At 35.9% G+C, this 17,291-nt stretch overlaps 1 protein-coding gene across 4 annotated transcripts in view; it reads left to right on the top strand.

The window, feature by feature from the left end:
• Nucleotides 1–17,291, top strand: part of CNTN5 (contactin 5) — a 678,276-nt gene that overhangs the window by 523,045 nt on the left and 137,940 nt on the right. For all 4 annotated transcript variants that reach the window (XM_055703125.1, XM_055703128.1, XM_055703127.1 and 1 more), the window contains one exon: nt 10,789–10,970. In XM_055703125.1, the coding sequence (XP_055559100.1) occupies nt 10,789–10,970 (182 nt within the window). The remainder of the gene's footprint in view (nt 1–10,788; nt 10,971–17,291) is intronic.

Raw genomic sequence — 17,291 nt, forward strand, 5'->3', positions numbered from 1 at the left:
TAACACACTTTTTTCCTTTTCTTTTTCTCTGTTTTTTTTTGTTGGTGTTCCCCTCCCACCCACCGCCACCCCCCACCACCACCCCCAGCATATAACTGTAGATTGACTTCTTGTTTCCCTTTCAAATAATTTTCCTACACCCAGTCTTTCACACAGACTTTTTAGTGTAAAAATTGTCTCTAAGGCACACCCCCTACCTGACACTCACACTACAGCCTTGCCCTCACTGCATTGTTGGTTGTGTATCACACTATACAACAGCTTCTATTTTATTCTCCATATAAACCTCATACTTCATTGGCCTTGTGGCTCCAGACAGGAGAGAAAAAAAAAAAAAAAAAAAAAAAGAAAAGGTAAAGTTTATATTATGATAGTGCCAACAGCCAATTTCGAGTGAGTAATCATATTTTATTTCTCATTAGAACAAATAAGAGGATGTGGGCTATTGCTGTACTTGTAGGTTACCAAAGTTTTCAATCTTTGCTTTTAAAATAGGATCCCTGGGTCATGTAGACTGCCAAGAGGATTGTTTTGCTAAAAAATTAAATTTCATGCATCCTTTTTTTCACTATGGTTATTTTTTAACCACGTAGATCAACACATAGGGGTTTTAATCAAAAGAATCAATAGACAACAGTGCTGACAGACAATTTTTCTTACAACCTGCATGTGTGTTTTTCTGTATTGTTGAGAGATGTTTTTATGTTTGTGCTATTTCTGTACGATAGTAACAGCTACACGGTATATCAATATTCTTTCTAAATGCTAGCTGATTTCATTTTAGTAATGTCAAGATTATGTTTTATTATGAAATATTCTTTGTTAAAGATAAGAGTACAATAGAGATATTGACTTCCTTTTATTACTGAATTATGATGAGACTGTTATGACAGAAGCATTGTTCATGCTGTTATATTTAATGTTGCTTTAATAATTCTATTTTAAACTTTGTTTTGAAGAGATTTATAGCTCAGTCATAAACATTCATCCCATCTGTAGTATGGCTTGCAAGAACTCAGCTGATAGTCCATTTTTAAAACTTGCTTTCTAAATGAAATAAAAATAACATGAAGCTACAGATATATTTAAGTCACATACAATTGAATTAAATTTAGTGATTTGTAATCTAGGAAATGTTCTAAAATGAACATTTTGAATCAATGAACTCTAAATCAAATCTGATTAATAAATATCTTAAAGTTTTAAATCTCTGGAATATAGGATTTTATTTTATCTCCTTGACCTGATTTTCTTTTAACAGACTTTTCTAATTGTTGTTCAAGCTTTTATTTAAAATGTTATTATTTACGTTATGGCACTACCAATATTCTCATTGCAAACTATGTACATATAGAGAGAGCTTACTGAGGATTTTTAATTATGCAGAAATAAAAGCAAAAAGTGTTTGGGTAAGTGAATATAATATCTAAGCAAAGATCAGGGTGGCAATATAAAAAATCTTTATGATCCTGTGAAGGACATTTGACTGTAACTGTGGAGAACTGCATAAGCTATCTGAAGAAGTTATTTTTGCTGATGTTACTCACTAAGACAATGACACAGGGTAATGGCTATAAAGAAGGCTTCTAGATATTGCAAATCTTTTTGCAGGTGTAAAAAGGTAGACTTTGCAAGTTCACATGTAAAAGGATGTTTCTGTGAGGTCTAATCAGTGTTTAGCAAGCAATGTTATGCAGGAGAATAATTTCAGAAAAGATGGAAGGTTAAAAGTAGACAAGAATTGCATCTTTTGTCAAAGGTTTCTTTTCTTCCTCTGAATTTTAACTATATGTGATTTTTGCCAGGAACACAAAATTCAGAAACAATAATCCTATAATAAGTCACAGATCCAGGCTACACAGTTCTCTGAATAACACATGCAGTTACCTGTCTGGTTCCTCAATACAGATGAACAGAAGTTTCGAGCCACATTGTTTCTTCACTGCAAAGGATAAAACTTAACCATCTCTGCTCTTGGAATTTGTAAAATATGTTTTTTTCCAGTTAAAATTATGCCTGAGGTCTTCCATATCTTTCTCCCTGACTTTTGTTCTTTTGTGGGCTGATCTTGGAAAATCAAATATTGCCTATTTTGTAGTGGTCCAGAATGTTTCACAACTGGTATTTGTGTGCTGTAGACAGCAAGATTCTTCCTGGCTTCAGACCTGGCAGGAGGCATCTGCTGCTATAAACTGTCAAAAGAAGCAGACAAGACATTCTCATAATGTGACCCTTTCCCAATAATCCAATGTCAAAAAAAGGTCTCATGGGGGTTTCTATTTTGAGATCAAATTATTTTCTGACATAAATCTCCTTAATACAAATCCATGAATCTACCTCTCACTCCAGCCTTGGTATCATGCTAAAGAGTAGCAGACCTAATGTACTGATGACAAGTTTAAAACAAATTTAAAGTCGACCTCTATTAACTGCACTATGCTGCTTCCTGGGGGCACTGAGATGAGCGAGTGGTCAAGGTAGCAAGCAGCAGCTGAGCATTGTTGGTCATAAACGTGGGAATATAACGTGAGTATAAAATGATACTAATATCTGTGATATAAAACAGGCTTCACTGTTTTTAGGGCCAGGTATGACAGCTTTCTTGGCCATTTCCTTGGGATATGTCAGCAGTTCTTTACAGTGTGTTGGCAGTCAAGAGATAGACAGTCATAGCATATTTTATGAAAGGTTGGCATCCTGAATGCAATGCAGGATTTACAGAACAAAGAGAAAAGACTTTTTTTTTTTTTTTTTAATTCACTCCATCTTAAGGCAACTATCTACCTGAAGGCATTTTCCCTCTATACGTGATGTACTGTGATTGACATGTGCTTGAATTTAATGACTGGAACAAGCATAGCTTTCTCCCTGAGTATAAGCTGTCTTTTTCTTGGGCAACTGTATGAAAGTCCTTGGGGAGTAAGTGCCTCTTTGCTAAGGTTACACGTGGCTCATGGAACGGCCGTTCAGCCCCAGCAGCTGCTCCTTTCTAGGTAGTCTTTTGAAAATGATCAAGCCTCCTTGTACTTTTCCGTGAACACAGAACAGTTCTTGCCTCTTCCCACAATAACAGTGACACACAGAAACACCTTTGATATTACAGATAACCTGATTCTATACTAAGGACATTTAGAGCACTTTAATATTTCACAGTATTAATATTTGACAGTAGCATGTACAATTTTATCCCCTACATGGGAACTGCTGGTCAAAACAAAATAAGAAAGAACATGATGAATCACTGCATTGATAAGTGAAGGCTGAGGTTTGAGGAATTCTAACCAATTTTAATATACAATTTGCAGGCAAAGAGGAAGCTAATTTTGACTTGCCTATTAGATGTTATTATGGTAGTCACAATTTAATGGCACGCCAAGATCCCAGGCTTGCATTAAATATAGCAAATAATTCTAGATGCAATACATCCACTTCCTCATTGGAACTACAGATTCAAATATTCAGTGTTTTTCCTACATATAGAAGAATTTCTATGAGAACAAGGAGTGTTAGCGTCTTAACATCGAGTATCAAGCAAATTCACAGTGTAGAAGTCCACAGATAGTAATTTGCCTTCACCACCAAATACAGTTCTTGCCACCATGTTCTATTTTTGATCTACAGGTCACAGAGACATAAAATGGCTGTTTTCTCTTTTTAAAACAGAGAACGATGGCATAGGGTATTAAAATAGAATGATTTGCCCAAAATCAAACTGCAGGATAGAGACAAAAACTGGTATAGTAATACAGGTTTCTAAGTCCCACAGGACAAAAAATCATGTTCCTCCATGCCCCTTCGCACTGCTCCTCACTTCAGGAAAAAGATGCCAAACCTAGAAGCTGTGGAAGTTACTCTTAAATTTTATTGATAACAAAACAATCCCAAGAGGGAAATGAACATTCTCAGTAGAATGGCATTTGTCTGTGTTATAAGTAGGGATTTCCTTTCCCCTGGAGATAAAATTGTGATGAGAGGAAAGAACCTTTTTAAACCTGATCTTGGCATCTTCAGGCTAGAGTTTGCTTAACACAGGAATAGACCTAGGATTTTTGTTTTCCTTTGATAGCACATACTGTTTATGCCAAATAAATCTTTCTAAGACTTTCATCAATCTAAAGTTCATTTTTAGCTCATACCGAATAAGAATTTATGTTATAATGTGCTGGACCAGGATTGGATTTTATTCCTATTTTTCAGTTTGGATTGATTTCTGCCTTCCTTTAAGTGGACTTGTTCTTGCATAGACTTTATAATGCTGTTACAAATACCGCGATCATTCATAGTAATGTAATAAATAAAGATTCTTTGGTAAATCTCAGGCAGTACTCCCAGGCCTCATGCTGCCTCACTCTTCACTAAATGCTTCATACTTACATACAAAAATTTAGAGTTAATTGCTTTTACGGTATGACAGAGAAAGTGGGAAAAAACCCACCCTTATCAGCAGAACATCATTCTTGATGAAACAGTGTTACTAATCCCTTCCCTTTCCCTCTCACAACCATCAAAGAAAACTTGAAAATGCTACTGAAAACTTTGTTCAGTAACTTACACAGCTTTGCTCTAGGTTTAAAGGTGGAGGAGAACTATTTTGCATTCGAAACTTACTTTCCAGAAGCATATGTGTATGCTTTCTGTCTGTATCAGAGCTTGAGAGGATCAGAAGGAAACAAATTCTGGCAATGATCAATAATAGGTCTGCAGAGTTGTCAGTGTTGTATTTCCTTTCAGGATTTCACACAAATAAATGAATGCAATATAATACTGTGTGGTACAAGAGGCTTAAATCCAGCACTTCTGGAAATCATCACACTCACTGTCTTAAAACCTTATAGCTGATCAGAAGATTCAAAGCCATCTTTCACATCCTAGACACACTGGATTTACGTTTACCTTTACCTTTACCTTTACCTTTACATTTACATGATGATTAATGGCAGACCTGTTGTTTCTGGAAGTCCTGGACTCACTGCAACTAGTCCTCTGGAACTGATCAGTTCACAGATGTTTGCTATACCTGTACAGCAGAGTTCCAAAATCCCAGATAAATGTACCAGCTACACAAATCCTGCCTGGACAAAGTCTGGAACAGCAAAATTACATGTCAGAAAGTCCAGTTATAAAACAGCTTCACACACAGGGCAAGTGCACACAGTATACTCTAGCAGTGTGGCCCTGACAGTCTGTATGAACCCCAGCCAAAAACATGTCACCTTTTCAGGCAAATTTTCTCCTTCAAATCATTTGTCTCCTCTAACTTAAATTTGTGGATTCTTCACGTATTATCCCCCATACTAGCACAGAATATGTGTTTTGCTTTTCAAGTTGCTTCATATCCTCTTCTCAACAGCCTTGATCAAGTCACAAGCTGGTGGCAATTTACCTGTTATATCTTTAATACTTTTTAGAAGAATGTCCACTTATTTCAGAGTTCCCCCAGCCAGCAAGTTTAGGTAGGGTGTGATACAGAGACTAAAAAAAATGGGTCACTGGATGGCTGAGGGAAAAACAGAGTTTACTCCTGTCCTTATTTAACAGTTGTAGTAGCTCAACTTCTCCTCCATCCCACAACATAGCATCTGCTATACTATGATGACAAAAGAATATGGAATTTTGCAATGTGGCCAACCCTGAATCCACAGGAGAAAATGTTCAGCTTTTTTCTAGTAAATTTTTCATTTTCTAGCTGCACTGTTGTGATTTCATTAAGAGTAAGTACCATTATCTAACATTTAAATGGAGAAACAAAAGGTTGTAGAACAGTTTTTCCCCTTTACTCACTGAATGTGAAACCAATGTCTTGCTTATTGTGCATCTTCTGTTCTCTTGTTTGATTACACTTTAATCAGATGAGTCATGTGTTCATGATTAACTTGAATTTAACAATTTGGAAAAATCTTTGAAATCACCAGAAGTGTCAGTTATGTACCTAACTTTAGCTGTCGAACAGCTAAGGAAACAAGCTTGAGCTAACACTTTAGGCACTGATCAATCAGTACAGAAAAGCCTCTGGAGTATAATTCACTACAAATAATGAATCTTTATAGATCATTATCCATAGCACTATTTTAGATGTTACAGAAGCTCTAACACGTTAGGACTTAAATGTGAAGAAAATGACATGGAGCTGGACATGCAGTCAAGCAGGCATGCTGTCCTTGCTCTGTTCCATAAAGAACAAGCCAGCAGCGGTGGGATAGCACATCCACATTAGTATACGACACTGATACATGCATCAGACCTTTTTAGTGCAATCAGGTATGTGTGTTGGTGTGACTTGCAGACCTGGACTTGTTCTTGCATGCAAGTTTCAGACTCATTACCGTTTCCTTCTATTCTATTTCTATTCTTAAATCACCACTACTCATGGTTGCTATATTTCATGAGTACTATCTTTTAATAACCAAATGATAGGAAAGGTTATTATCTTGTCTCCTAAATCTCTGCATCTAATCGGAACAGATTTATATGGGATGTTCTAAAGGTAGAATTGTGTGAATGGTTGATAGGCACTTCTGGAAAGTATCTGATAGAGAAAATTTCATGATACCTCTCAACATTTTAATCCTATATAATTATCCTGAAATAATTAGAAGATATTCAACACAGTTACAAGACTGGAGGGCATAAGGAGAAAGGTTTTTTTCTAGTCTCAAATGCAAAGGCATGAGAGGTTTTCAAGATGTATTATGATGTGAACCTGTGGGTTTGAAAGCACAGTTCAGAACAGTGATGTACGGTAAAGAGAAATAGTGTGGAGAGGAATTGAAATTATAGTAGAAGGTAAAATATTTCAGAAATAAATCAATTTGTACCAAGCAAATACAGAAAAAGTAACCTGTGCATAGTTATCTAAGATATTGCTGAAAACCTAGGAGCTCAGATCCGTGGAAAAGGTATTTTAAAATTCAGACATTAGTCTTATTTCCACCTCACCTATTTCCTGAAATAAACATATGCTTTATAGTTCTAATTAAATTCTTTTTCAGATTAAATTGGAAAGAAGTATAAAATTGCTTTCAATAGCTTTTTCAAAACATTTTTATTGCCACTTAAACTTATGAAGAATTCCCAACAAATTCAATAGATCTTGTCCCAAATAATATACTACTGAAAACTGACTTACAACCTCTTCTAGATGTAATCTATGAGTAAACTCATATTTTCTTCAAAGTGAACAAACCCGCAGTAATATCTATCACAGTCACCAATGACCTCTTAGAACATCTACTTGAGCTCAGATGAATGAGAAGTTTAATGATGGTATTTCTGAATTCAATTAGGACTTTTTTCTTGGTGGTGCTAAGATTTAACAGTAGTATTCAACAAATTGTTTCCAAAAGTGAGGAGAAATCTTAGCTTTGAACTCAGTTGAAATGTGAATCAAGTTACTTATAGAAGCTGAATGTGAACAAGGTTGTAATAAACAACGAAACTATATTCCAACAGATGTCTGCTGAGACCAAAATAAAAATGGATTATGTTGATTATAAGATTTAACAATTATGCATATTACATTAAATTCATATTAATGTTAGACATACTTCTGCTGTTGCTCTATTTTTCAAAAAGCTCTGAATCATTTGAAAAGATGAAAATACGTGCATATGTCAGTTTTTATGGTGGGTTTTATGAGTTTTCTAGAACAGTCACACAATTTTATTCTTTCACATCCTCAGTAAGATATATTTCATTTCATTCTCAGACAACTCACAGAGGAGAAATAGATATAGATATATATTTACTTCAGATGTAAAACTCATACCTCACTTGTAAGTTATGCAAGGAAAATAAGCTTCATTAAACAGAACTACAAGTTTTCTGCGAAGAGTGAATTGCAGTTTGGGAGTACTTTCCCTTGAAATCATTAAACCTACACAGATAAAGTAACTTTATCTCCTTGAAAAACTCCACTTATTACCCTATAATGATGAAGAAAAAAGTGGTTTTTTTAAAAAAAATGTTTCCTAATGACCCAGAGAACAACACATTTCCTCTGTATTTGCTGTGTTGTAGGCATCTATTTTCTGTAGCAGACACAAAAGCAAATTTTTTAAAAAAATTAGTTAAATGTAATTTTAAGGAAATTTCCTATATACATGACTTTCAGAAGTCTTATAGCAGCTAAATGAGACAACTTTCATTGTTTTTAATGTCTTCTTTGTTCCTCAGAAATATTCACTATGAAAAATATTCCACTTATCAGTTCTATTCAGCAGAACTAGTTTTCTTCCATGACAATAGAGAAAAAAGTATTCTTGTCACTGATTTTACTGGAAGAAGGGCTGAAGGGCAAGTAAGTGATAATGGGCAACAATCATGGCACCCATATGGTGCCAAATAATGTGTACCTGCACATCTATCTATCATTCATAAAACAGCAATTGATGAGTAGTATGGCACTGTACCAGAATGAAGTACTCCTACTGTGGACCTGTGTTGTGATTAATAATGATTAATTAAACACTTGCCTGGCCATGGTGTCTGTTTTGCAGCCAGCAATCATGATGTAATTATATTCCATATAGAAAGAGGACAAGCGTATAAGGAGTTTGCACTTAAAGCTGACTGCAAAACAAGAGACCTCCAAAATTTCCAGAAAGTTGCTCAAGCAAGAGTATAAATTTTGTTATCAAAGTGAAGTGTGCAATTAGAAATAAGATATAAGAGCTAATAAATGGGGTAAACCCCCATAATATTGTTATTTTTACTACTTCCAATACATGGAAATAGCTATCAAAGTGCAGTAAATCAAAATATGTAGCTAAAGATGAGAAAGGAATATCATAAGTATTAGGGCTAAACCCAATAAGTTTTATTAGTGCATCAGAGACAGAAATGTCTTATTTAGTCTTTGTGTGGAGAATTGGTCGGGTTGAAGTACCTGTGTCAGGTAAGCATGTGAAGTGCTTTTAATCTTCCAGTGGAAATGTATGTAAAGTAACTTCTCATAGGAAGCAAACTTTATAAATTAGACTCATACAAGACATGTCCTCAAACCAAACCTACAGGACACCAAAACTGGAAATCAGTCATCAAGAAAGACAAAGACATACATAAGTGGAGTGCTGAAGAAAAAGCAATCAGTCTGTTTTGTTTTCTAAGGAAAAAAAAAAAAAAGTTACTTGATTTCTATACCTGTATTTCTTCCATGGGAGACAGTGATAAAGGACCACTTTGCAAGAATAGAGAGGTATTGTAGGGACTGTGCCTCAGAGATGAATCCACACACACTCCAAATAAAGTACCTTTTGTCAGGTTAAGAACTTAGTGCAGCAAACTGACACAAGAAACAATGATTTTCTCTTTCCAATATATTCAAATAAATAGAGGATACCATTCCATACGGGACTATATATTGACTTTGTGAAGGTAATTCTGTTAATAGGCTCAATGAAATTCAGTGATTTGTGACATAAGATTAGAGAAAAATTCTAAGTTCCAACTACAAGTCTGGAAATTTTCTGAGCCTCTATGAAGTACTGGAATTTGGAGTATCTTGTCTGCAAGTTTGGGTACACATGCAGTAACTCACAGCCTGATTTTAGCTGGCTGAAGAATAGCTAGAGTTTTACCCATGGTTCTTTTGCTGTGTTTGCGTTTGTTCTGTCTCAAATTGGACACCCTGAGATACTGAGGGAAACATGTTTTTTTAGTGTAACTTCATATAGTTACACTAAGTGGAAGTTAGTAAATGATGGCAGAAATTAGTAGAAGCTTTGAATTTGCACCTATGTTATGAAGTACTTTTCCCCATCTAAACTGCCACAAGATCTGTTTTTGTCTAAGCTTAGACTTGAAAGAAATTCAAATAAATACAAAATACTTTTTTTAAAAATATTAGCTTGTAACAGTTACATTTTGTGTTATGATGTCCTCCAAGCTTCTTTTGGAATACCTGAAGCAGTCTAGTTTTCAGTTCACAATCAAATATTTTGTAACTACAGGTTTGTTTGGTTTTTGTTTTTTTTCTTTTTTCTTTTCTTCCTTCTTAAGTGCCTGCCATATTTAAACAAATGTATGTCTGTACCAAAAAGCCCAATGGGTGCACAACAATTGATAGGTGTTTGGGCTAAAAAGAAAATTAAATGAGCGCAAATGCTATCTAATTCGTCTCTTGCCTCAGCGTGAATGTAAATGACAGTTTCCACATAGAACCGTGTGGAACAGCAAGCCACAGCGAAAAGCCCTTCAGCTCCCGTGAGCAGGCATGCAATGCTGTGAGTCAGAAGCAGCAGTGCCATTAATATATACTTCTTACACAAGCAGTTTTTTAACTTAAAGAATATTGCAACAGAAAAGGTAACCAAAGCTTTGGTCACCTTAACATATCCAAGATAGAATGATACTGAAATCCCCCATCTAGACGTACGTTATCACTTACTGATCTCCTGAACTGCGGTGTCATTGCAGGACAATCAGGTTGTGTTGGAATTTGCTAAATCCGTCCAGGTTTTGAAGTTGTTGTTCTATTTTGCCCATAAAGTGGAAGTGTTCAGGAGTAAAGCACAGAGTGCTAAAGAAGCTCTAGAGAGAGTAATTCAAGTGATTTACTTGATCTCAATAAAATCTTGGCCTCCCTTGTGGATGAAAAAGACAAATTCCATGTAGCAAACCATTTATTAGGGATTCCCTACAGAAAGTGAAGTATATCAAGCATTGTATGAACCTTAATTGTCGTTATATTTTATTGCTACTTAGATTATTAAGTGTTTAAACTACCAGATAACAGAATCTATATTCTTGATAGTGGAAAAGTGCTAACAGTAATTTCACTAAATATTTCAGCCCTGTTCCAACAATCTCTTGGAGGAAAGTTAATGGTCATAATCCAAGTAAAGCCCGCCTGAGAAAATCCCAAGCTGTTCTTGAAATACCTAATGTGCAGCTAGAGGACGCAGGAATGTATGAATGTAAGGCTGAAAACTCTCGGGGAAGAAACGTCTTCAGAGGACAACTACAAGTGTACAGTAAGTGTAACTGCACACAGTATTATCCAGCAATGATTTGTGCACTCTTAAAGCTTTAAACTACATATGAAGGATGCTAAGGTCCCTTAGAAACAAAAAATCTTTCTTCTGAAATAAAATCAGTATTAAATTATGTATTTTTATTTCTTAGTAATGCATTAAAGTCTGAAACATAAAGTCGATTCCCTCAAAGAACTGTCTTAACTACAATTTTAAGTTTGCTGTTTATGGGATTTTGGCTTTCTTTTTTAAGACTATCACTATAATTTTTAGTCTATTTTTTTCATCCTGATATAATATATAACAATGACATGCAACCTAAACATGATATATCTGTCAGAAAACTATATTAGAGATATCTTTGGGTTTTTTATCACAGCTTTAATAATGTTTCACCCTTGCCACACCTGTGTGCTGAGTTTTGTCAAATTTATTGTACAGGAATCAAAAATGGAGAAACGTTTCAGTTTTGGTAGAAAATTTTCAATCTAGGCATACACAATTTCTGAAGGTTCTGTTTTTCAGAAAGTGCTGAACATTTTCTAAGACTGGTCTTTCTGAAAGTTTTCTGAGTGAGCACACAAAAAATATTGACTCATGCATCACATTGAAAAGAAAAAACACAACCTGAAATCAAAAATATTTAGTAAAAGTCATGACTTTTATATATTATTACTGCATCCTAAAGGATAGAAACAAAAGCCTATAGGACATTCCCTGAATACTGATAAGTCAAAGTTTTCTTTATACTGAATATATGATTGAGCCCCACCTACTTCTTACCAATTAAAGCTACATCACTTGCTATCATTCCATGAATCCTACAACCTTAAATACTTAGCAGGAGAGGTCTACTGCCAGAGGTCATGTGATGAATCTCAGACTGAATTGTTTTCTGTCTTCAAATTTCACAGTCAGTGGAATTCCAACTGCTGCAGTTTAGACAGGTCCTCAGGCTAATAGATACCTTTAAGAAGGAGTCTCTCCTGTTAATCAATTTTATTTTTCTTTTGATTTCAGCCCATGGCTCCTAGTGCTTTCTCTCCATTACTAACTATGCACAGTTCTCTGTCTTTGTTACACCCTTTCATCAAATAACCATAGACTGGCATCATATATTTAGTTTATTTTCCACATATGTCAACATTTCCAGGTCCATAATCAATTTTCCTGTCTCCTCCAGCTTTCCAATGTCTTTATCTTAGCTCCCTTGTTTTTAGTGAGTATCCGTATATCTCTGGATGATGCTTGTCTCCTTGCTTTTCATTCACATCCATTTAGAGCGAAGGGCAGGTTTTGGTCTTCAATTTTTTATTTTATATTTTTGTATATGCTGAAAAAATATTTGATGGCAAAGATGGTGGCTTGCACCTTTTTTTTTGTACATGCCATCCATACTGCCCCTGAAGCAAATGTTTTATAAGGCTTTTACTGAAAAACAGCAGTCAAAGCCCAGGAACTACTTGATGTCTCCTATTGTGCCAATACCCCAGCGATATTTCTCTGGTATTACAAATTCTTACTGTCAATTACTTCCATGGAAGTATAGCAGCTCATGGTAGGGACCTGGGGGCCAGGGGCATTTAGCAGCATGCTGGTCTTTTTCAACAACATTTCTTAAACTGTCTGAAATTAAACAGATTTTATTGAAGCAGACCACAAAAAAAAGAAATTATTTGAGTTATAAGGTGTATCACAGCACATGCACTTACTAGCTGTTTTCTAGAACTGTGAAACTACTAGATGCCAATGCAAAGGTGTTACAATTCTCTATGCCTTCCTTTTTCAGAGTTAAAGGAATATTAAAGGCTCTTCAAGGGGGAAACTAAGCTGTTGGAGAACGAAATTATTTTCTCAAGGGCACCCTGCAGACCTGTGGCAGAAAATCACAGCAAACATGATGTGCTACATGACACTGCTTCTCCATTAGCCTGTATACATTTTAGTTTTGAGCAGAAATAAAGATGGCACTCAAATCTAGGAATCCATATAAAATATTTTCTACATCAATTTTATTCTACTTTTTCCCAATTGAAATATGAATTTTTAGTTCTCCACCATTGTCAAAATTATGTTTTTTACAGTTATTGCTTTTATGGATACAGCACAATTTGTGCTAATTAGCATGTTTTGCAATTATATTAGAAAAACATCTTTAATACTATAGAAAGGGAGTCCACTTCAGATTATCTCATTTCTCTGATATGCATTATTATACTTTAATTCTACTATTAGTATACTTTAGGCTATCTTACAGGTAGTCAAAACCATATCTCAGTCAGTTTCACCTACCTGCATTAGTGGGGAGCAAGGTCAGAGAACTAACAGAGGGCTTCTGGATGGAGAAGACTGGCAGCAATCTCCAGTACAGCACACCAAGAAACACAGTTACCAGCTCCCTGAGAGTACCTTTTCTTGGCCTTGAGATTAAGTACTCCCCAGGGAGCCTCTGCCAGCCTTTAGTGCTCCTGAAGACAGCATTAGTGTCTCACTGGCCTACAAACCTGGACAAAACTTTCCAGGAGCGTAAGAAGGTTTGGGTCAGAAGGTTTTTAGCAGCACAAAGTTTAGCGAAATGTAACTTTTCAAAATTCTCAGCTTCCTTTGCTGACAGCTGATGTGGCAAAATTTGGGGGCATTACTTGAAACAGCATTTCCTGCTGTACCTCTTACTCATAACAACAGTCAACATGAATTATTTACCTTTAAACTCATTGTCTTTTCACTGACATCTTGTTCCTCCAGGAGGCAACGATTATTTTGGCTCACAAATTCAGATGTAGGCCATCATTTGTTACCAGGGGCTTCTTGTAAAATTTCAAAGCAGGCTGTAGGACCAGCTGTGTCATACTGCAGTCTCACATTTTGCATGTCTCTGTGGGAACTCGCTGTCTGTCTGTTTGAATCTTCTTCATTTTGACAGTTGCATCTGATCTGGGTCACCACAGAGTATTTTGGAGAAAGCCCAGGACACCCAGCCTGCCTGTCTGGTCACATTTAATTCCATCCTAGTGATTTTTCATTTCTTACCTGATGCTGCAATCCAGACATACCATGACTGACTGATGCAGCTGACACTTCGGATGTTGTTCAGAAAGTGGTATTTTGGATGCTGACAATTTTAGATTGTTGTAGTCTCAGCACTTAGTGGAAATTCAGCTGTGGAACTGACAAAGCATTAAAAACACAGTTTTGATAATGTAAGACATCCTCATATGCACTGCAACCTATTTTAGAAGGTGTGATTTTTCCCACAAGTGATCTGTTTATTCTGTAAATTTCCATGAAATTTTATTCAAGCTCAAGTTGATTAATAGAAGAGACTACAAAATCTAAAATTTGGGTAGACAAATTGGCCATTAACCTTTTGTATTTACCATTCCTTCACAAACCCTGGCTAGCAGCATTTTCCCAATGGTAAATACTGGTTTGTGCAATTCCTGCTCTTCTCTCACTCTAAAAAACTTTTTGGGTTTTCTTCTGCACTACCTACTTACTACTTACTAGTACAAGTTCAGCAGATGGTGGTGGTATGAAGCAGACCACAAAAACACAGTTTTGGTCGTTTTTCTTTTGGCTGGATCAGTTGCCTGATCCTCCTGACAACGCCCCATGAGCAGCACTGCTGCCACAGCAGGAGGGGATGTTTGCCTTAACACCAGAGTGGAACAAGCAGCTGAGGATGGGAATATTCTGTAATGCAATGTAATGGACCATCCTGATTTTAAAAACAGTTTTCATCGCTTCCTTATAAAAACTGTATGGAAGAACATCCACTAGTGCCACTACATGTTAGCTGCATGCAGTAAAACTGGGTAGAGAGGAACAGATTTTTGTGGTCAGAATTGCACCTTCAATTTAAATTTGCTATCTTATCTTTCTCACAGTGATAGCTATCAATTCTTCTCCTACTATATACTTCCCAATTATCCTTGTGTCCAGAAAATTTTTTTTTTTTCACCAAAACTCTATACTGATTCCCATTTTAGGACACCATCTGAAGTCACTTGTCTATGCAAAATTTTGTTCTTAATATTCTCAGTCAAAAAGTTTCTTTATTATTTGAGAAAGCAGGCTGCTTTCTGCATCAGAATTTTGCACAGAGGATATAAAAACTGGCCTGTAAGCTTGCAGATTTATTGCCAATTTGTGTTTGTAAAACATTTTGACATCCTTGAATAAACAGGTGCAGAAATGCAGCGTAAAATAAATCAGGGATTGGATGGTGATTTTAAAATCTCGGCAGTGTTGTATAAAGCTATAGCACAATATCCATAAAGACTACTGAATAATAAAACACATCCTTCTATTCTTACATTCACCCCAAACCTCTTCACTGAACAGATAAAAACCAGACAAACTCCCATTTTCCCCCAAGATGAATGATGCATTTCTAAAAAGAAAAATGAACCTATTACTTTTGAAATCTGTTCAAAGGCCTCTCACAATTTATAGTTTCTAATTAAAACTAAGCGCAGCTATGGAATGAAGTTTTCTTTGCCTGTATGTATAACAGGATGATGTTAACATTTTTGTTTAAAAAAAAAAAAAAAAAGACTATATTGAATCAGAGGTTGTACACCCAGTTAAATATTTCACTTTTTAAATTATTGACAGAATTTAAGAACAAGTGTTATGGTATTATGGAGAGTGACCCTTGCTAAGGGAACTCTCTGTGCCAAAGTAAGGAGTGCATAGAGAGGAAAGGAAGCTAAAAAGTGATCAAAGTATTTCTCTCAATCATGCCTTTAGCGATTTTCCTGCTACATCTACCTACTACTTTGCTACCTTGTTCCCAAAGGAGTGGTATTCTAATTGCCTTCACTGACGGCAAGTTCAACAGCTTGAAAATTATGAATCCAAAGGTCATTTAGACTATGAGGAAAAAATGTAGGGTAGAAACACCCCAACTAGTGAAAAAAAAAGTTGTTAATACCAAATGATTGGGGTTACAGAGGAAAACCTGTGCCATGATTGTGCTGCCAACACAGTGCACAAACAACAACAACAACAACAAAAAACCACAGTCACAAAGGGTAGGGAACAGCAGTTTTGTACTGAGGAGAACAGCTCTGCAGCCATGCTCGGGGAGACGGTTTTATTTCACTGTATTTATTTCACCTGTAAACAGGTGCACACTCTAATGCTGAATGCTCTGGTTCATGATGAGATCAATTTCAACACAGAAAAATGAAACTAGATGTGCTTTGGGTCATATAGTAGATTTTTTAGAAAAGCAGATAAAAAAGAATGAAACATAAACTGGGACAGTTTAGAGCCTCTCTGCATGATTTTATAGCACCACTGGCTAACTTTTATGAATTTTTAGGTACACATTTAACTGTCCCATCTTCCAAAATCATGTTAGCATACTCACTTTCAAAGAAACATTTCTTCTCAGCGTGCTTTCTTCGTGCATATTGAAACACTCAAAAAGAAAAGAACAGCATCAACTATACAATGCAATCAAACGATATTTTTAGGACAATTAGCAGACAAGTGAGCAGGGACTCCTGCAAACTGCTTCTGAGGGGTTCATGGGACCCTTTGATATAACTTAAGAATCAAGTGATTCAGTGCGGCGGAGCGTACATGGAGATGTCAGTCATTGCCTCGACAGCAATAAGAAGAATAAGGGAGCAGATTGGTTTGATCTTGGGTTTGAGAGTGAGGTTGGGTCAATCTTGTTTCTGTTTTCCTTTACTAAAAGGGAAATTAGTGATTCTTTTTCTGATATGTTTCCAGCTGCTGAGAACTGTCTGGTCAGGAACTGTAAAGCAGACTATTCTCTGCTTAGGAACAGTAGACACCTCATTCACTTTTTTTATCATCCATGCATGAGATGTAAGGTAGAAGCTGTTAGTCACCTGTCATGCCTTTTCATATCTTCTTACATCTTTGATTGGTGACCTGTCAAACACCAGCTAGATTCAGAGATTTATTTTTAAACTAATTTCCCCATGTTTAAGTACATTATCAATTATCTGATGTTTGAAGCAGAGACTTTGTTGTGACAGATCTGGACTTCTATTCATACCAAGCAGAAGAATTGTACAGTCCTTTAGCAATGAAAGCCTTTTAGCTACTTATTCTCTACTATTTGAAAAAAAACTCACAAAAATTTTTAATATCATTAAGGTAATTAATTTAATCTACTATTCTCTTTGCTACACAAATTGACATGGTTATGGTATGAAAACCCAGAAGCTGGCTTTTAAGCGTACGTTTTTATTTCTGCATATGAATGCTCAGTTCCTCACTGAGTCATGCAAAGTTTTCCAAATTGTAAGATCTATATACAGCTATCTGATAGACTGCTGC

The sequence above is a fragment of the Falco cherrug genome, chromosome 2 (assembly GCF_023634085.1).
Source record: "Falco cherrug isolate bFalChe1 chromosome 2, bFalChe1.pri, whole genome shotgun sequence".
In the NCBI taxonomy this organism is placed as follows: domain Eukaryota; kingdom Metazoa; phylum Chordata; class Aves; order Falconiformes; family Falconidae; genus Falco; species Falco cherrug.